At 42.3% G+C, this 20,937-nt stretch overlaps 2 protein-coding genes across 4 annotated transcripts in view; both read left to right on the top strand.

Annotated features, from left to right (window-relative positions):
* Window positions 1–6,914, top strand: part of TMEM178B (transmembrane protein 178B) — a 250,981-nt gene extending 244,067 nt beyond the window's left edge. Inside the window, exons 4-5 of one of the 2 annotated variants that reach the window (XM_062616469.1) lie at window positions 743–878; window positions 3,258–6,914. In XM_062616469.1, the coding sequence (XP_062472453.1) occupies window positions 743–834 (92 nt within the window). In that variant the 3' untranslated portion in view covers window positions 835–878; window positions 3,258–6,914. Of the gene's footprint in view, window positions 1–742 lie in introns of both variants that reach the window. The other variant, XM_062616468.1, reaches the window with a different exon arrangement.
* Window positions 6,915–7,707: 793 nt separating this feature from the next.
* AGK (acylglycerol kinase) overlaps window positions 7,708–20,937 on the top strand; it is a 35,785-nt gene continuing 22,555 nt past the window's right edge. The window contains exons 1-2 of one of the 2 annotated variants that reach the window (XM_062616464.1): window positions 7,708–7,897; window positions 17,324–17,363. In XM_062616464.1, the coding sequence (XP_062472448.1) occupies window positions 7,788–7,897; window positions 17,324–17,363 (150 nt within the window). In that variant the 5' untranslated portion in view covers window positions 7,708–7,787. Of the gene's footprint in view, window positions 7,898–17,322; window positions 17,364–20,937 lie in introns of those variants that run through there. The other variant, XM_062616465.1, reaches the window with a different exon arrangement.

Genomic DNA, 20,937 nt, shown 5'->3' on the forward strand with positions numbered 1-20,937 from the left:
GCAGAGAGGAGGTAGTAGTATGAGGCTAAAGGAGAGAGACTTTTCCAGGTCTGCTTTGTATTCAATTGAGATCTTTCCTGGGTCAGTTTCATAAATTATGACTTTTCCAATATATTTCCCAGTTTTGTTCACATACTTCTTAGTGCTTATTAAGCTTGTCACTGTCCATTCTGGTTTCTGTATTTATTTCCTGCTATGTCTGACTCTCCTAAGCATCTTCTAAAACTACTTCTAGCAACAGATTTGCTTCTGTGAAACAGTTAAAAAATAAATGTCCTATTTACTTCCACTTACACAATTTCATCTTTGGCTGCTATGTTGTACATTTTTGCTATACAATTTTCACCTAAGCAAGCTGCGCTGTCCTTGTTTTCCTTACCTATTCTATATATTCCTTCTGTCAGTATTCATATGTTTTTGTAAAACAATGTAATCCTTAGTACTCCTTGCATCTTTCATCATATAATAGACATTGTCCCAACTTATGTTACCTGCTCCATTGTACATAAACTGCTTTACATGTTTGACATCTTAAATATCCTTTTTTCTATGACCTGAGTTTCTCCATGTATATGTAATGTCAGCCCTGTTCATCCTCTGCAAAATTCAGTTTGAACCAAGTGGTTTCTGTCTCTTGACAAAGGATATGTTCTCTGTTAATTCTTAATTGTAAATCTCCTCTTAGAGGTTTAACTGCTTCATTCTTGCATTTATGGTATTTCCTTAATTTACTTTACTCCAGGTACCTTATGGTATTCACTACTGAAATTACTCTTCCCATCTGTTCTTTGCAAAGGAAAGCAAGAAAACAAAGCAAGCAAAGACGTCACATAAATGGAGTTAATAACGCCTGTGCATTTTGAGAGCATGGATAGCAGGTTTGTAACTGTGGCTCAAACTGCTTTCATTTAATGTAAAATACAAGACTGTTCTAATCTAGCCTTGTTAAGTCCCAGAGTCTTACACTGCCCCCAGTATCATCTTATCATAGATCCTTACAGCAGCATATTGAGTGAAAAGAATGCCTAACCAGTGCAAAAAGCAAAGCCAACCTTTGAACTGACACCAGATCACAATGTGATATGAATTCAAAGAAAATACACTCTATGCAGTAAAAGAAACTACAAGGAGTTCAAAAGCAATGTCTGTGTTATAATTAGAATGTCAGTTAGTAACACAAGAATAACAACAATAATGTAACAATTTTTAAAACCATATCACTTGGGAAATTTCTGGAAGATAAATGCAATGTGAAGCTGTACAAAACCCAAACTAGCTAAAGAGCTCATTGGAATACATTTGCTGAAAATGCTTATACAGAGTTTATAAGGAAACATGTTTGGAAGAACTCTCTAATGTCTTGCAAAACCTAAGGAAGCAGTATGTATGACAGGATCTCCAGCAACCTTTCCCTAATGGGAGGAGTAAAAAGGTAACCTTTGAAATAACTGAAAGCTGGGAGACAATGAAAAAGCTGAACATCAGATTTTAGTCTAATTTAAAAGAAAAAAAAAACAACAAAGTATATTTATGCATTCATCAGCACATGAAAACATCAAGGCCTTTACTTCACAGACCAATGAAATGGCCAGTAACAATTCATGAGCAATTGTCAGTATTAGATGTGGGATATATCATTTGGCAGGGATTGAAGTAGACCAATTGATAGTAACTCAGCAGGATTATATTCTTCCTAAGTGGCCATATTTTGTGCTCCAAAATCCATGATAAATTAATCTTTTAGCTTCTACAGAGGCAAAGATATTTCGCTGGTGAAGAGGCATGGGAATGGTTCATCATAACAGTGATGAATCTTTTCAGCCTGCCTTTGCCTGCAACTGATTCTGTTGCTCTCCCAACTCCACCTAAGTAGAAGGATAAACCAACTTGCCATCACAGAGCACTGCCACTGACTTTGGAAGAAGTGAAACTTTGAGCAAACACACTAATGTGCTGGGTATGCAATCTAAGATGTCAGCCAGATGTGTTCAGTGGGCCGTGGTGATGCACACAATTGAGTCAAAACAAAATGAAAATAGAAGCATTTAATAGGAAACCAACTGGGACTCTCTCCTTCAAACTGTGGCTGCTGCTCTTTGATTACAACTGCCCAAGGCCCCACTCCATCTGGTCCACGGATTAGGCTGTCACTGCCTCAGTGAAAAATGAATCATTGTTACAGATGTAACTGTAGTTTTCAGAAGCTCTTCTGAATATAGGATCATCTGGCTATAGAATGTAACCAGGACGGCATATAGCAGCAGCTGGATTTTCAGGTAGGTGATATCTTAACGTAAACACAGGTAAGTAGTATGCAACATTACGTTCCTGGACAGACAGAAATCAAGAAAAGCCTTAAAACTTACAGTGTCTCATCCCGATGTACAACAGGGATAAATGGAGAGAATATGACATTTATTCTGGCTATTGAACAATGAGCATTAATGTCTGCTAGAATCAAAATGCTGGACTGGAGATTCTCATGGCTTAAATCACTCAGATTCTGTCTGCAGAAGTGGAAATACCTGCTTGCAGGTGTAAGCCCAGAAGAGGTTATGTATTACCAGCATGCTGGTTGATGGCTACATCCCTTCCAAATAGATGCTGCTTATCGTGGCATACACACACCATGAGAATGTCTGCGCTATGCATTTGGTCTCTCTCTTTCTCTCTCCCTCTCTGTATTGTACTATTTGCTATGCAAAGTCCCTTAATATGTAGCAGCGCCATAGTAACAGCATGAGCTCAGAGATGAGTGGCCTTAGCTTGCATCAGCAGGACTTTCTTAAGGGTCATTTTGTCTGTTGCCCTGCTACATTTAAAACTTAGGGTCCAGGGCTGCTCACCCTAACCACAGAATCACAGAATGGTTTGGGTTGGAAAGGACCTTAGAGACCATCCAGTTCCAATCCCCCTGCAACAGGCAAGGACACCTTCCACTAGACACTTCCACAATGGCACCTGCATTTACTGAATCCAAATAGGTTGGGAGTGAGTGCAGAGCCTTTGGAAACCTGTCTGTGCTAAAGGAACAAGTTCCTGACAAGATTGCCACAGAGCAATTTAATGGGTTTCTGCAGCTGTTCAAAAGCTGTGAATATTTCTATTCATTCCCTTGGAAAAAAAGGTTAATAAACTTTGAGAATCAGGGAATATTTCTATGTAATAGCTCAGTCATGGGAAGAGGGGGCAGGGTGTAAAGGTGGTGGTTTTTTGCTGCAGAAATATGCTAGGCACAGTCCTGAATTTCCTTCTAGGGATGGTGAAGTGCATGTTGTGTTCTGCGTACAGAAGAGCCAAGGAAGAGCAAGGAAGGGAAGAAAGGGGAGAGATTATTCTTGTGCAGAGTTTCTCTGAGCTACCCAACAAAAAAACCTGCCAGTGGGATTCAGATCTTTCTCCAACACAGTGAAGCAAGCACTCATTTCTGACATGACTACCCTGGGGACTCACACCTCTAGACAGAGCTGGAAATGAGGGCTAGAGAATCCATCATGAACTTTCTCTGCTCTCACAGGTAGGAACTTTCTTTGATTAGCTTTAGTGGCTGCAGTGCTCTCTTACACAGGATGGTGGCCAGGGGTGGAACAGAGAAAGAGCTCTGTCTGCAGCCAGCCTGTGCCCATGGCTTGTGGGGAGAGAAGAGCTGGAGGGTGATGATCCTGTAAAGCTGGGGCTTCAATCCCACAGCCTGATCTGGAGAGACAGGCCTGCTGCCATCTGCCAAGGAAAAGGGCTCTTCCCCACCTTAAATCATGCTTGGTGTTCAGGTGCTATAGAATTAAAGTAAAGCAAATTATAACCTCCCTCGCTGTGCCAGACACAAGAGATTTACAGCCTGGGTTTTTTCTCATCAGCTGCACAAAAGCTATGCACTGGTATGAATCATGTGTAGAAAGCGGGGGGGCAGACTACAATCAGAAACAACCCTGCCTCACTCTAGCAGGAACACAGGCTTACATTGGTGTGACAAACACACAGCTTCTACACAGCAATAAATCTGGTCTCTTTGCAATACAAGCAGCTATCTGCATTTTACTTGCACAGAAGCACTTGAAGACATACGACCACCTTGATGGCAAGAGGTATGAATGACAGCACTGCTATTTTATACCCTCAGCCTATCCTTAGCTGAGTCACGAATGCCAGAATAACCAGCAGGCAGAGGGGTCTCAATTCGTCATCACGATAAGGATGACAGAACGACTACACTGTCTGTTTCTTTTGTGCATGCATAGGCATATATCCTTTACGCTACCATCACGAAAAAACTTTTCTCTGCCCTTGTACAGTGCTGATACAGGACTTAGTGGAGATGCACATGGGGTCATCCACTTCAGCCATATGAGGCTTACCTATGGCTTACCACATGGCTACAATTAGCTTTCAAACCATGAATTTGAATAAAGCCCCACTGGTACTAAGTGGTGACTGTGAGCAGGACTTCTGTTCCTGATTCTGAAGCTCCCACTCAAAACTACATATCAAATGATGGAACCAGTAACTTCAGTAAAATGAATATATATGGTCAATCTCATTGCCAGAGAAACAGCAACAGAAAAACAGCAGTCCGGATGAGGTAGCTAAGATGAGGACCTGAGGACAGATTGTGCTGGACAGAAGACTAAATCATTCTCTGGCCTTGTCAGCTGTAGGTTATTGCCAAGCAATGGACAAAAATATCTATATTATTTCACCCATATTCTCTGGCTTAGAAGAGCAATTAGACAGTTGAGCATGTGGCTTTCCTAAAGTTACAAACAAGTACGTCCCTGAAGCACAGTCGTGTATCTGAGGCCACCAGGCCTGGCGCTGGTGGTAGAGACACAATGACATTTTTACTCTTCAAAAATGGGTTAGACCTGAGCAACAGGGATTAGGTACTCACCCATCTTCACACACAATTTGTGTGATAATTTTAGGTGACACATCACCAGTCAAGTCTTAGAATTGCAGAAAAGCTTTTTGAATGACTATATTTTTTTCCCCTACAAACCATCTAGTAATCAGAATAAAACGAAACACGTATTCCAGCCTCCTCTGAGCAGTTTTCTGAAAAAGGTAGCAGTCATTTTAATTGGCCTATAATACATAATACACTATATAATCTAGAGGATGTTCAAGATAAACACTTTATGCTCTCATTTTCCAGTACACATACTCTAATACCTCCTTCTATTGATATGACATGCAGAAAACTAGGACAGCTAAAAGAGAAGTACCTGGTGCGCACAGCAGCATGGCAGGTGTGATCTACCTCGAGGGTGATCAGACAGCCACAACCAAGAACTAGGACATACATGTCTGCCAAGAGGGATTTCAGAATGAATGCTGTGTCCTAAGTAAAGCCAAGTAATGAGACAAGCGCACAATCTGTTATTGTTGTCTGCAGTGTTTCTGCCTTCTAAGAGCAGTTCTCTTAAAAAAGCCCCATCTCAAAATCACCAGCCCAAATTCTCAGACATCACACAGTCCCTGAATGGTGGAGGTGGTGCAGGACCTCTGGAGCTCGTCTAGTCCAGCCACCCTGCTCAGAGCAGGGTCAAGTCCCTCTACTAGGGATATTGAAAGACATACATCATTGTGAGCTAAAAATTCTCATTTACACTAACCCTGATGTGCTTTCACACATAGGAACCCAAGAACATTTCCATTCGGACATCTTAGTGATATTCAGTTCTTTCATACATTCAAACATTTTTCTGACTGCTCCAAACATGTACTAGCATATTAAAGAGGATTTATTTTAAAAATTCAAGCTTGTTTTGGAAGCATCATTAATAAACACAACTGTACTCAGTAGAGTTGATTGTGAAACAGGAAGTTATATATGCTTGTAAATTATTTATGGCACCTCATGAGAATTATGAATTTGAAAAGTATTTATTGGCACATAATATTTTTCTAAGCTAAGGAAAAGATTGGAGTACTAGTATCTGTTGCCACCGTTGCTGTCAGCAGTTGACCACACCACCTGAATCCTCACAAAAACTAGGACACCACCAAAAAAAAAAGTAGGACATTTAATCACTCCACATTGCCTGGAACATTCAGCAGTGCATCAAGCACCCGTACTCAGCACACTGAGATACCCTGGGCAGATGAACCTGGAATATTTATGTGGGAAGCAATGGCTACTGGACAGGGTGTGCCTGAAATATTCATCAGGAGCTGATCATTTAATGTTTTTCTTAGAAAAACAAATCCCAAATCTTCTACTCTACAAAATGAAGGGAAAAGAAAACCGAAAACGTCATAGGGAAACTAATCCATAGGGTTTAATCTGCTTTCCTTATCGCTAACAGCAGAGTGTCTTCTGGACAATCTTCTGCATCAACTCGATTTTTGCAGAACAGACTTTTGCATACCCATAGTCCCTCATCTGGCCCCAAGCAGCCCCCTTATGTTGCCACTCACATACCATCCGGACAGCATTAAGTAGAAGGATTTGGGCAAGCTCTTCACAGAAAATCCATGTTATTGACTCACATTTTTGTAAATGTTGAAAACTGCATTTGGCAAGAGAGAAAAAACATTCTGGAGAAAACCTTTCTGTCCAGTGCTATGTTCATTACCCTGACCTGCTGGTCCCTGACAGACTGGCTCCTTGTTGTCCTAAACTCTCAAGTCCGGTGCCCTGTCAAGAGAAGGGCTGTTGTCTACAAAAGCAGTGTTGCTTCCTCACCCCACTTATTTAGCCAGTGGTTCATTCTGAATGGCCTGAAATGTCTTCCTTCTTCATAGGACAGGGTCTCTGGCTATCAGCCACACATGCCTCCACTCAGCAGTGCTGTGAAATCCCAGGCTGCTCACCATCTTTCAGGTGTTAATGCTAGAAGAGGCCGCCACCACTAGGTTGTCCCAAAGTGAGTTCAGGTCACACAGAACTACAGACTCATAGAATGGTTTGGGATGGAAGGACTATAAACCTCATCCAGTTCCGTACCCCTGCCATAGACAGGGACACCTTCCACGAGACCAGGTTGCTCCAAACCTCATCCAACCTGGCTCTGAACACTGCATCCAGCATTCCTGGAGCTGGTCTTGCCAGTTGGCTGTGTTTTCACTTTTCTCTGGCAGGATGTTCATGCTGTTCATGGATGCATGGCATCCTTGCGAGCACAGCCTGTTTTCCACGCATGGTTGGAGACATTTCCCCTAGTGCCTCTGGTCATCCCATTCGTGGGGCTTAAAAAGCAAACCCCAGGTACTCCCTAGCCAACACTGCTTTAGCTGAATCTTCTGAAATATTTCCTAGGGAGTTTTTTTGGGGGGGAAACCATGGATATTTCTCATCAGTGTGGAAAAAAACCACCTATTCAATTTTGCCTTCAGCTACACAGAAAGTCTCCTGCTCCCCTTGCTCGGGCCTGCTGACAATCACCGCTGGATGCAGGTCACTTCGTGTGCTGGAGGACAGCCACACAGGGAGGCTCGCTGAGGGCTGGCACATAGGTGAGCGTGACAACACTTGTCCTTGGGATCTATGTGTCGCTGCTTTTTTAAACCGAGGGAGGGAGGGTGCCGGGGCGGCATCTGGGGGCACTGACGGCCCAAGATGAGATCTCAGCCCTGCACTCCATGGTGGGGGGGGGGAGGGGGCAGGTTAGGCAAAGACCCCCCGGTGCCGGGATCCGGAAGGCCGCAGGGCCGCGACGGCGTCTCTGTGCGGAACGCCGGAGCCGGGGCAGCCGTTTCCAGCCGAGCCGCGGCGGGCTGGGGAGCGGCACGGCGGTTCCCGCCGGCCTTTGCTGAGGGGCGGCCGGTGTGCCTCGGCGCCGGGCGGCATGGCCGCAGCGATGAAGGTGTTCGCGACGCTGAGGTCTCACTGGAAGAAAACCACGTTCGGGGTCTGCTTGCTGAGCTGGGGCGGAAACTGGCTCTATGGGAAGCACTGGTAATTGCTGCTCGGAGCTGGGCCGGGGCGGAGCGCGCTGGGGGGGTGGCAGAGCGGAGCCACCGCCCCGGCTTTGTGCCCGTGGGCTGCCTCAAGCGGCCGGCGCAGCTCCCGCGTTCAACTCGGGTGCCCAGGGTGCTGATCCGCTGACTAAGACGGGATCCTCTCGCTCCCATGTTCTAGAGACCTGCCCTCGGAGGGGTCCGGCAGCTTGAGGGGATGACTCTCCCTCCCACTCAGCAGCCATGACCTGGGGAGAGCTTGGTGCCTGTTTGTGGTTTCCCGCCTTGGCCGTGTTGTAAGTTTGAGGTGGGAGTTTTAAACAGAGGTGTAGTCATGGTGGCTTGAGTAGTTTTGGGGCCTATTGGAGAGGCAAAAGATGTGTCTTTTCTCACTTAAAAAGCAAATGTCATCAGCCAGGTGTGTGTCATTACCTTGAACCAATATAAGGATGAATAAAAACAGAGGCCCTACACCTGCAAATGGTGCCACTGGTACCAGCTGATGCAAATCACAGAATCACAGAATGGTTTGGGTTGGAAGGGACCTTAAAGATCATTTAGTTCCAACCACCCTGCCATAGGCAGGGACACCTTCTAGTAGGTAAGGTTGTTCAAAGCTTGTCCAATCTGGCCTTGAACGCTGCCAGGGATGGGCAGGGAAGATGTGCAGAGGGTGGCCACTACAGTATGGTGGTCTTGAGCCTGTTTTCCCTCTTCTGTTTTTCTCTTCATGGTGCCGTACACCTCGTGAATGATGCTAGATTTGTGTTGCATCAGCACTTGTGCCTTGAGGCCTGGTCCTAGCAGCAGCCACTGTGCACTGTGCCTCCATGGTGAGCCTGCTTTGCCGTTATCACCCACTTAGAAGGAGCCTGTCAGCTGCTGCATAGGTTATACCTAGAAGGGTGTAATTTCCATTGTCTGTGGACAGCATGTTCCTTATAGTGAGCAAAATCCTCTTGCAATTTTTGAATAGCCAGGCTTATTTAAATCCCTGTCCTTTATGGTTAATACAGTTCACTAGAATGCAAGTATAGCCAAATTACTTTTAAAACCTTCTGGATATTTTTGGTGTTGTTTATTCTGTCATTGTCTTAATATCTGTTTAATTATTATGTCATGATTTTAGCAGTGTTCTTTTCTGCTTATATGAAAATGCTGTGGAAGCCTTGGTGGAAAACTTAGGAAAATAAGCCAGTTTGTGTTGTTTGCTATACTTTCCTTCTTTGCTTCCTTTTGGCTGGAGACTTTTGCATTAGATCAGTCTTTGTTTCGAATGGTACATCTGCTTTAGTTGCTTACTTTGTACCAGAAGCAGTAAGGCTTGGTTGGCTGCAGGGCAAACAGCAAAAAACCCTCTCCCTCATTACCTTTTTACTTGTAATTGCTGATTGTAGGGTAGGCTATGGTAGGATGGAGAACAACTGTGTGAAAGCAGTGGTAACAAGGTCATGGTTTTAGGTGTATATTTGCATGGACAGAGAAGAAGTACATAGTATACTGCTGTGTTGGAAGGGTTGCAAGCACAGAACAAGTTGAGGGGTTTTGATGCCTTTGTGTAATGTCAGTGGACCCTTGAGCTTGCATTCCACTTGACTGAAGTAAATAAAGAGGAAAATATGAAAGGCAAACAAACGGGAAGCTTTTGGTATTTAAATGTCAGTGCTTGGGGGTTATTTGCACCAAGTTGTGGGCTTGGTGCCTAGCCCATACAATGTAGTGGGTGAAAAAAAAAATGTTTACACATCCCATTCTTCAATCTGCCCTCATATTTGAAAGGGAAAAAAACAGCAAAAATGGAAATGCAAGATAGGAAATCCTGTGATGATAAACAGGTCTGTGTGATTTTGATGTAGACTGAAGCACAGGTGTAAAGTACTGCTTTCAGATGTTTAAATACTGTTTGGAAAAAGTGATAAGCATTTAGCTGCAGGATTGTTTTAGCTAGGGAATAGAAAAAATGAGCAGTGACACGAGAACCTGATGGCAAGAGTGTAAAAATTCAGAGGTAGTCTCAGCAGCCCTAATGTGTGGTACACTGCGCACAGTGAAGACCTTACCTTGTGGCTTCTGGACAGTGGGGAATAGGTCAGGATCCTTCTTTACAGCTTGTTGTGCCTCCAGATGTGGTAATGGCTTTTGGTTTGGGTTGTTTTTTTTTGTTTGTTTTGTACATTCTCTCTTCCCAGTTTCTGTACCATTTGTGTGGGGAGCATGAGGTGCCTTTTGCCCCATGCACAAACTGCTGCAGGCAACACTTGAAGAGGTTAATGAGGGCTATTTTGGCCCCGAGGCTTGCTGTTATTGACATCAGAGGCCAAATTACTGTGCATGAGTGTCGTGGTTTAAACCCAGCCAGACAGCTCATTCACTCACTCCCCCCCCTTTCCTCCCTCTTTCTTCCCCCTACTCCTGGAGGGATGGAGAGGAGAATCAAAAGGAATGCAACTCCCACGGGTTGAGATAAGAACAGTTTAGTAACTAAGGTATAACACAAATCATTACTGCTACCACCAATAATAATAATGATAAAGGAAATAAGGGAAGAGAATACAACACCTCGCCACGAGCTGACCGATAACTCGCCCCCCCAGCCTGACCAAGCAGCAACACATACCTCATCCAACCCTGCAGTTCTAGTCCTTCTGGGTAACACTCAGTTACATCCTGGGCATATGTGCTGTGGTATGGAATACTACTTTGGTCAGTTTGGGTCAAGTGTCCTGTCTCTGCTTCCTCCAGGCTTCCCCTCCTCCCTGGCAGAGCATGAGGCTCACAAAGTCCTTGGTCAGACTAAAACATCAGCATTATCAACTCTGTTCCCAGGCTGAAAGTCAAAACACAACGCTGCACCAGCTACCAAGGAGAAAAATGACTGCTACTGCTGAACCCAGGACAATCAGGCATACTTCCCTGGACTTGTATTTGCCCCTTTTAGAACAGATTAAAGGTTTAGTGAAGTCTTGTGCTTTGGTTTCTGGCATCACTGGAGTGTCTGATGAAGGGGCTTGCTTTTAGCACATTATCAGTTTAGATTAGCTTCTGACTTCTTGGAATTAGCTGTCTGAGACGTTGATCATTTGTTGGCAGCTGAGGAAAATTTTGTTTCTCATCCTGCATTCCTCTTCTTCCCTTTTCCATCCTCATGGGTTTTCTAAGATATTTCTCTTGCAAGGAAATAATAATTTGCCTTTTTGACTTCTCAAGGTTCATTCCCCTTTTTCGATGCAGAGCCTATGATGCCTGCATTAAGTGGAGCTATTGTAAATAACGTGTCCTGCAAATAAATGGCAACTCTTCTACAGTCTTTGTGCCCATCAGAACAGAAATGCTCTGTGAGACTTTATATGATGCTGTGTGGACAAATAAGGACAAAAATAATGTTACTTTTCCCAGACTTGTTTCCCATGAGTCTTCCCTGCCCGGAAATGGATCTGTATGTCTCCCTCCTGCAGCCTGTGCTCTGGGGTTTCATGTGGACAGCCTTGTGCTCCACAGGCTGTAGAGGAAAGAAGGGCACTGGTGTGTAATGGTTCATCAACAGGTTAGTCTAAAGGTTGTGGATGACGATAACTTTAAAAGCTGAGGAGCTTCTTAGTCCAGTCTTGTACAATACTTCCCTCATGCAGCATTTAGTTTCTGGGTCAGTGTGTTGGCCTTTCATCTTTGGAGGTGTCTGTTCAGATACTGACTGATTTAAAAATAAGAGGGTTTTGGATGAATGGGAAGAGTAAAAAGGGAACCTTGTACTGATTCCCCCTCCCCTATTTGTGGTACAGTTCTTAGAAATATGTAATAGGGCAGAAGGTGCCTCCTCAAAAGAGACATTGACTGGGAGGTGGCAAGTAAAATACTTGGCTTTATGTCTGGTTGAACTACTGTTAGCTAAAATCCTATTGCTGTCCTTACAAAACCTTAGTGAGTCTTAAAATTCCTTTATTCCTCATAAACAGATATGTTTTAAAAACACATTGTCTTGCATTTAGGATAGCAAATACTCTTGTAGCATTAGAGAACTAAGAAGATAACTCTGTCACATGTAAGATTGTCTCCTTTTAATTTCTCTGGGTTGCATGAATTTTTGTATTAGTGTGATTTCAACTTATAGTGTATCATACTACAGGCACGAGGTACACTGAATTTAATGTACTAGGTCAAAGCTTAGAGGGTATGCAGATTGTCAGATACATGCTCATTCACATAATGTACTTCTGTTTAACATATACATGTGGGGATGATTACAGATAAAGGTACTATATGATAGTTTAAAAATCTCCACCAAATTTGGAAGCCTCTCTCACCTTGATGTGCTGGGTCACCTTTCCTGAACTGAGCTGCTGCTGTTCTTTGTATGTCCAGGTGGGGCAGTGATTCACCAGCTGCGTCAAAGCAGCAGAAATTTAATCTCTGACATGATGGACACCAGTTTAACTCATTGTCAGGTTTGGCCAGACTGTGGTGTCACTGGGTGAGTGATCATCACTTTGTCATGATGGGGAGGGACCTTTCGTACTGCACTGAAATGGTGGACTCATCAGATGCTCAGTCTTGCTCTGTAGATGTTAAGTATTGACTTTCTCCATAGAAAATGCTGGCAAGGCATCTTTGACTGCTTGCCAGTAATCTGAGTATTGTTGTTATCTGTAATTTGGATGTTAGTCTCTTCTGCTTGTTTGCCAACTGATAACTCAGTTTGCCACCTTTTTGCATGTAGTTCCTGAGTGGCTCTCTTTATTTCATCAAAACCTTGTCAAAAACCAGTATAAATTCTGAGCTGATGAAAACTAAGATTTGTCTTTCATTCCCTTCTGAAGCCAAGCTGGAAATAAATGCTAATATCCAGTAAAGAGGATGCTGTGCTCTTGCCATATTGGAAGCAGCCAAAAAGCCCTCTGCTAAGATAAAATCTCTTTTAGGATTTCTTTTATAGCTCTTGAGGGAATGAGCCTGTATGCACAGCTTTAGTCATGTTTCTGCTCACAAAACTGTTTTGAGGCAGACACTGAACAGGAGACTTTAGCCTGCTTCTTGCTTGAATATACCTAACAGTTTTAGATTTAATGCTGATAATTTTTTTTTAAATGGGATCTCACACATGAGCTTCTTTATACATTTGTAGTATGGTCACTTTTAAGGGAGTTCCTGTGGTTGTCTGTGAGGTGAAGGCTTACCCTTGATGCAGCTGTAGGCCTCAAACAGCTTCTTTGTTTCAGGTTTGCTGTCTTCTCCTTGTTGAGTTCATTGGTTCTCTGGCTGACTTTTCATTATGGGAGCTGACCTTTCAGCCCTGGCCCCTCCCAGCACTTGGGCAGAGGATGCAGCCTCAGCTGGAGGAGCATGGATGCTCAACTGTGTGGATCTTTGTGGTTTTATGTAAGACTGTTAATTCCCTATTCTAGCTGAAAATACTTACAACAAGAGCAGTGACCACCAGTCCTGTGCCAGAGATTTTGCAGAGAAATCAGAGCAGCCCCTGTTTAAGCAAGTTGTACAGATGTTGTGCTCTCATAGCCTGCTGTGTTCTGGCAGCCTGACACGGCTGACACGTGGTGAGCTCTGCACAGTTGCTCTTTATTTCTGTGTTGGTTCCTTGCTTTGGCATAAGCCTGCTTTGTTCTCCAAAGACCTCACACTGCAGTGGCTGCCAGCCTTTCAGGATTGACTTTATCTTTGTTGAACCAGTCAAAGTTCTGCCTGTGGGTTCAGCTTAGGACAACTGCTTTTTTTCATACCCCACTGCCACTGCTTGTTCCTCTCTGTCTCCCAGTCTTTTACTGCTTAAGCAAGTTGGCTGGGCTATAAACTGTGTGATCCTTAATTCTTACAGTGGGAAGGCAGCCCTGGGTTGACCAGAAGGTATACTCTAGCCTGAGCCTAGAGTTGTGTCTATAAGCCCTTCGGGGAAGCATTAAGTAAAGATTGATTTTTAGTTTGCTGTGGATATGGTGCAAGTCAGAAGAAATCTCTTTGTGTTCTTTAAGGCAATGCAGCAATTTCCCTCAGCTTCCACCTGCCCATGTTCTGGTATGGTTGAAGAGGCTTTGTTACTACTTAGTATTCGTCAACAAAGTACAAAAAAATCAACAGAATCTTATGTTTGTTATTAAAGTATTTTCTCTGGGTGCTGATATGCAGCCAGAGAATAATCTAATCTACATTAGAATATAGAATATTTTGATAATCTGTAATCTAATATGTACCAAGACAGAAGGCATTAAGAAACTACCTCTTTGCTATTATTAACATTTTTCTAGATGTATTTATTATTTGATAGGACCCGCACAGGACTTCCAGACCCACTCATCATGAGATGAATGAAGGCAAGAGCCTGATCCAGGAGGATGACTGCTGCTTTTGCAGATACACTCCTGTGACTGCACATGTGCTATTTCTAATGAACTGTGAAGATAAGTTAAATGTTGATGTAACATTTTAAGGAAATATTTTTTTTTCCTATTACATGGCACCTTTAAGCCAAACTTAGAACATCTTTAAGCCAAACTCAGATGACTTTGAAATATATGTCCTATTTGAATCAGTGGAAATGCTTTGAGTATGGCTGGGATGGCATGGGATTCTGGGTGCTATGCTACGGGAGAGGTGAGACAAATAACCTGTATATTACTGGACAGGTTCTTCTGGTCTCAGAACCCAAACTTTTCCTTTTGACACCAAAATGATATATGTCAGGGTAGACTTCTGTTTCTGTAGATTCTTCAGTGCAGGAGAACATAAGCATAAATTTTCACATCTAAACTGTCAAGCCTTAGTTTTATGGTGAAGACTCCAGTGAGTTGAATCAAGCTTGCATCCTTGACAGTTGTTTTGAGGGTCTTTGCAGGTTGGGTCAGAGAGCACAGTATCTGTTACTTGCATTTGAAAAGCTGTGCTGGACTCCATTTTAAAGGTGATTAACACTGCAGTATAAGGTTGCAGGCACAAGGAAAATGTACTGGCTGGTGATGTGACACAGCTTGACTTGGGGACAAAATGGTATCAATATGAAGTAAACAGATAACATGAATCTGACTAGAATTTTTTAGTATGGTTAGGACAGCAGTTGTCAGCTGTGTAGCCATCATTTGAGAGTGGGTTTTTCTTGATACCCCATCGTATTTCAACTTCACATACTGAAGTTGCAATTGCTTTGTGTTTGCTCTGGCCACACACAGTCACAGGGGAAAAGAAGTCCCAAATGAGGGCTTGTGCCTTCAGTAGCACAGTGTGGACAGCCTGCTATGCTGTCTTGATTGAACTGGAATTAGCTGTGACAGTGTTGTTTAGCTTGTAACACAAAACCTTTTCAGAGGTAGTTATTGTAACTACTGTGCTTTCATTATATTATGGCACCCAAAACCAAGTTTGTTGCTCCTCTAAGTAATATTTTAGGAGCCTAATACAAATGACTTTGTCCTTTTGTTTTAAGGAGCAAACATGATAGTTAAGAGCATTCCCTTTGAGGAATTTGGTTTTTTAGCCAGTTACAGGCAGTTACTTGTTGAGGTATTATTCACATATTTTCTTTCTCCATGCTTGAATTCTTCCTTTGTCTTTCTGTTATTGCCAGGAATAAATCTGTGGCTTTTTTGAGATAGAGTTATTTTTTCAGAGCCAAGCTTTGTATCTCACATGAAGTCACCCTGCTTTTCCTTTTATGGCATTGCAGCATCTTTTGGTGGCGTCAGAAAGAGCAGCTTATATAGCTCCATTAACAGATAAACACCATGAACACATGGAGTTGAATAGATCACACTCATGTTTGGATCCATAGGTCTGACCAAGGCCTTGCCTTCTGCCATTCCCATTGCAGGGATTTGGCCTGGTGAGCCACACTTTGTGGCAGGAGTGTTCTGCTTTCCTAGTCACTTGTTTTTCCTGGTTGGCCTTGAATCCTCTTAATTGGTGTATTCAAATTGATATGCTGACTGTAATTGGAGTTTTTTTGTACTAGATATTTTTGAGGCAATAATATACTCTCTTGCCAGCTACTGACAAGGGCATGCTGAAGGAGTTCTTTGGTTTTAGCAAGGAGTGGGAGTGTCTGGTATCTAGAGGACTGGTGAGACTTTGAGCAGTGCAGAACAGAACTCCTTGTTTTGTCTGCAAGGGCATTTTTTGGTCCGGGGAAGAATGGTATTTTGTTCCTCACCCAGTAGCTCTGTCTCCAGTTTGCTTGCCAACTGTACCCTGCTTGCCACCTTGCTAATGTGGTCTGTCACCAATGGCAAGCACAAGGATTAGTCTGGAATTTATTTCTGAAATGACTGTCAGTGACATTGCTAATACTTACCTTTTCTTCTTTGTTTTTAAACTTCACTTAAGTGAGTTGAGTCATTTTTCACCTCTCTGGAATTACTGCTTTGAGCCATGCTCAGACCTAGGTGGGTGGTAGGTCCTGCATTAACATGTGTTCAGTTTACAAAGAAAAAAATGGAGAGGGGAGTTCACAATTACAATGCACAAAGGTTTAAGTCTGTGGTCTTAAGTACACTTAAGTCTACTCTAAACCCCTTCTATGTTGCCAGAATGGTATGTGCCTTCAGTGCAAATAGCAGACAGTGTTAACATTGGAAAAATAAGCATAGTTCTGGAGAACAGTTATGTATGTATGTATAATAAATCACAGTTATACAGTGTCTCGTAGTTTATGTAATCACAGTACACTGGCATCCTGGTCTTTGTTTTCATAAACTTACAGAATCACAGGACGGTTTGGGTTGGAAGGGATTTGGTTTGGGTTTGGTTAAAGATGACGGACAGGGACAACTTCTACTGGATCAGGTTGCCCAAAGCCCTGTCCAGCCTGGCCTTGAACATTGCCAGGGATGAGGCAGCCACGGCTTCTCTTGGCAACCTGTGCCAGTGTCTCATGACCCTTGCAGTAAGGAATTTCTTCCTAATATCTTACCTAAATCTACTCTCTTTCAGCCTAAAGCCATTACCCCTTGTCCTGTCACTACATGCCTTTGTAAAAAGTCCTTCTGCGTATTTCTTGTAGGCCCCCTTTAGGTACTGGAAGGGTGCTCTAAGGGCTCCCTTGAGCATTCTCTTCTCCAGGCTGAATGAGCCAAGCCCTCTCAGCCCTGTCTCCGTAGGAGAGGTGCTCCAACCCTCTGAGCATCTTTGTGGCCTCCTCTGGACTTGCTCAATAAGAAGGTCCATGTCCTTCTTAAGGATGTTTTCTGCTATTACTATAGAAAGGGTGTTTATGTGCATATGCAGAAAGAAAATATGCATGTGTGCTTAAATAGGTGTGTTTCATCCTTAAAATGTTTTAAATAAGTCTTAACCTGTTTGTTTGGTTTTATCTGTCGTGGTGCTCAGAGTGTATGTAAAATGGGTATGTACCTACATTTAAAAATGAGCAAATTGTTTTAAGCTTACACAACCTAACGTCCACTTTCTTTTCTGTCTTACCTAATAGTGATAACCTGCTACGAAGAGCTGCGTGCCAAGAAGCCCAGGTAATACTGTTTAAAGTGATAAAATTAGATTAAAATCTTCATCTTATCTTGGTTGTGCAGGGCTCCTGAGATTTTTCCCAGTGGGCCCTCTCTACGTGACAAGCTTTATAATGATGCCATCTGTGTTCTTTTGTAAAGTGCCAAAGGGTGGATGAGGCCTCTGTCCTGCAGCTGCGTACTGTACGTTTTGTGCCTTGACTGCTGTTGTGATGGACGGTGCAGTGTTACCATTGAGGGAATCTTAGTTACTGCTGTAGCTATGCAGACCTCCATTTCTGCAGGTGTATTCTATTCCTGTAACATTGTGGTATGAAGATGATGTGTTGATGAAACAGGAGACTGAAATCTGCACTACGATGGGTATAGGACAGAAGCGGTGCAACCTGCTTCAGTTTAGTGCTTAGCTGGAGAGACCTTGCCCTTGTCAATTCGATCCTGAGTGACTTTATCAAGGATACTAACTGTGATGGGTGACCCAGCACTTCTGAAAGCTGTGTACTGGGACCTTAATGGAGACAACCCATTTGCTGATTACTGACAAGAAAACTAGTATTCAGAGGGAGTTATTCTCTGAGTATACTGACTTGCATTTTGTAGTTTGTCACTTGTATGGGCAACCAGCAATGAACAAATTCCCATACTGTAGTATTCCCATAAATAAATCTTGTTCTTAATAAGCAGTCTTTCAGGGGCACAAGTGCTTTTGCATGATATTGCATGGATGACATTGCATGGATGACATTGCTGCACAGGTACTGCCTACTTGCTCTGGTTACCTTGGTGCTGTGCTGCAGGATTTTAGGGGTCTTTTTGCCTCCCACAAATAAAGTTTATTCTAAACTTGCTTCTCCGTGCCAGGTCTTAGAGATTTGGCAGGGTGTAACACTGCTCCCATTATTGCTACGTACTGATGCCTGAGAAGAATGGTGAAAATTAGTTTTCTTCTTTCATTGAGATTATCCTGCTTCTGAGGTGCACCTGAATAATCCCAGTTTTAGCCTGCCTGCTGTTGAGGGAAAGATATTCACAGCACCTTAGTGTGGGCAGTAGAATTTCATGCCAGAATAAATGTAAGAATGAGAAATAAATGAAAGAATAAGAAAAAATGTTTCCCTGAAAGTACTGTTTTCATAAATGAAACTTGCAGCTTCCGAATCAAAAGCATTTCCAACTCATACTGTCGTTTGTTCTTGATTGTTATGTTTTTGATACTCATTTTTATTGCATAATATCAAAGTGATGGAAGTTTTTTTATATCACCAGATATAGCAGTTAATACCTCAGTATTGGAAGCATGCTGACCAAATTAAAAAAATATAGAAAAAAAAAAAAAAGCATTGATGAGATCATATATAAGGAGAAGTTCTATAAAGTCCTTATAAAGTCCTAAGTCAGAAAGGTGTAACTGCTAAAGAAAGACTGTTACAAGAAGATAGTTCTGTTGTGGAAATTCTGGCTTTCCTGTTTCTTAATTCCAGCTATTAAGTGATGGGATCTGTTCCAATATGGCTTATTCTCATAAATGAAAGTGCAAAAGCACTGTCAATAAAGCTTCCTGCAGTTTCAGTGGTTAAAGCCTGGGAAAATATTCTGCAGAAGACTCCTGCATTAGACAGGAATGAACCAGAAAGCCTAGTAATCAATTCTTGCTGTAATTTTCATTCTCACTGATGTGACAGGGCCAAATACTGCTTGAAACCGCAGAGCAATGCAGCAGTAAGGCATTAAATGTTTGATACATTCTTTAGAGAAACAACAATCTGTAATTGTTTGAAAAATTGTACTTGCTTTATAGTGCTGTGTAAGTATAGGGGGAAAATAGAGACAGACTCACCCAAGAAAAGGTTTAGTCTGAGTGAAGCAGGGGGGGGTGTCCCTATTATTTTATATCAGATTTCTAAGTTTTTAAGCCTATCACAATACCAAATTAATGAGGTACCCACTTTGCTGCTGAAGTATCTGCTACAGCAGTATTTCATGCAACAATTCCACCATGCATGTCTGAATTTAAATATCAGTTTATGATGACAGCCTTGGGGTGGCAGATGATCATAGAAAGAGTCTATAATAAAGAACCCATTGATCATATCTTAAACCTTTTCCACCTTGCTCTGTGGAATAAGCCAGTGTCAACTGACTGTGGACATCCTCTGCAAATATGACCTCGCTGATTGACCTTGTTGGTGCTGAACTCTGGGCATGTGTTAAAGAGGGCCTGTTTAGCTGAAAATTAATTCACTATCTGAAGCAGGGACAATTTCCTTTAAAGGAACGTAGTTTCTCTGTTAGTTTTCATAAAGCTTTATAAAGCCTTTGTATAAAAGAGTTTTCATAGTTGCAAAATAGTGATTGTCATCTTAAAAGTCCACAATACAATACCTGGAAGTGTGCATTTGACAAGGAAGTGAAAAAGTCATTGACTTTCCTAAATTACACCTTCATATATAGATTTAATAACCATTTTGAATGCTTGGCATTAAGTTGTCTTTCCTTATATTGTGTTCTGAAAAAGAAAATAAAAGGATTTCTAGAATGTTGCATTATTTTTTTATTTCCTGTCTTAAAAATCAGCATTTGCTGGAGCAATGCCCCTGTATGTAACATAAATGTCTAAGTACCTTACATAAAGAGGTGATTATGTCATTACTCATAAATTCTTTATGAGTCTTGTTAGGCTGTTTAAAGCAAGCAAATACAACACATTGTCCCCCACAGACAAATAATTAGTTGTTTCTAACAACTGTAATGGGCTAGACGGGACCCCTATATTTCCCAATGCCTGCCTAATAATTGCAGTAAAAGAAGTTGATCTATTTTTGAGTAAAGGTTAAGAGTTACTGATTTGTTTCCCTTTCTTTGAAGATTCCTTTTCTCTCGGCACCTTCTCTCATCCTTTTTTTGTCTTGAAGAAGAAATGTGAATGTTTTAAGCAACACGGCCAGCTTCATGCTTCTTTTCATTGAGGTTTCCTAAGCAAAGTTGGCAAGTGGAATGGATTAGAAATTTAAACAGCTAACATTGGGTGCAGTGTCCATCTTCTTCAAAATAAAAATTCCTGCTAGGGGGATTAATTTTCAAGATAAACAAAAAAAAAACAGGGACAGTTGCCTGTGTCTTATGTTCAGCGCAGTAGTCTTCTGTTCCTACTTTTTTTCTGGGGCTTCTGGGTGCTGCTGCTGAATATGTTGTCATCATTGCACTCAAAACCAGTTTTAGTGTAGAGGTGAGGATGACTTTAGGTGACTTGAAAGAGGTTTGCTTTCTCTGGTAATTGTCTTTCTTATCTTCAGAAACTTAAGCATAGAAAATACAAAAATGAGCAGAAGAGATCGAAGAAGTGAAGTACAAAAGTGGAAAAAGATGCAGAAAGAAGGTGTCAGGCAGGTGTATGAGAATTACATAAGGAAGGAAAATCAAGTAACCTTCAAGTCAAGGATAGCTCCCTGGATCTGTGCCTATGGCAGAAAACCAGAGGTTGACACAAACAAAATGTTGGTGGATTTATAAAATGAAGAGTACTTGTGACAGTGGTGTGAGCTGTTGATAAGAGGGCAGGTCTTTGAAGTGGAGACCT

This window comes from Pezoporus occidentalis, unplaced genomic scaffold, assembly GCF_034315485.1.
Source record: "Pezoporus occidentalis ecotype Australia unplaced genomic scaffold, CSIRO_AGI_Poc_V1 ctg19, whole genome shotgun sequence".
NCBI lineage: Eukaryota > Metazoa > Chordata > Aves > Psittaciformes > Psittacidae > Pezoporus > Pezoporus occidentalis.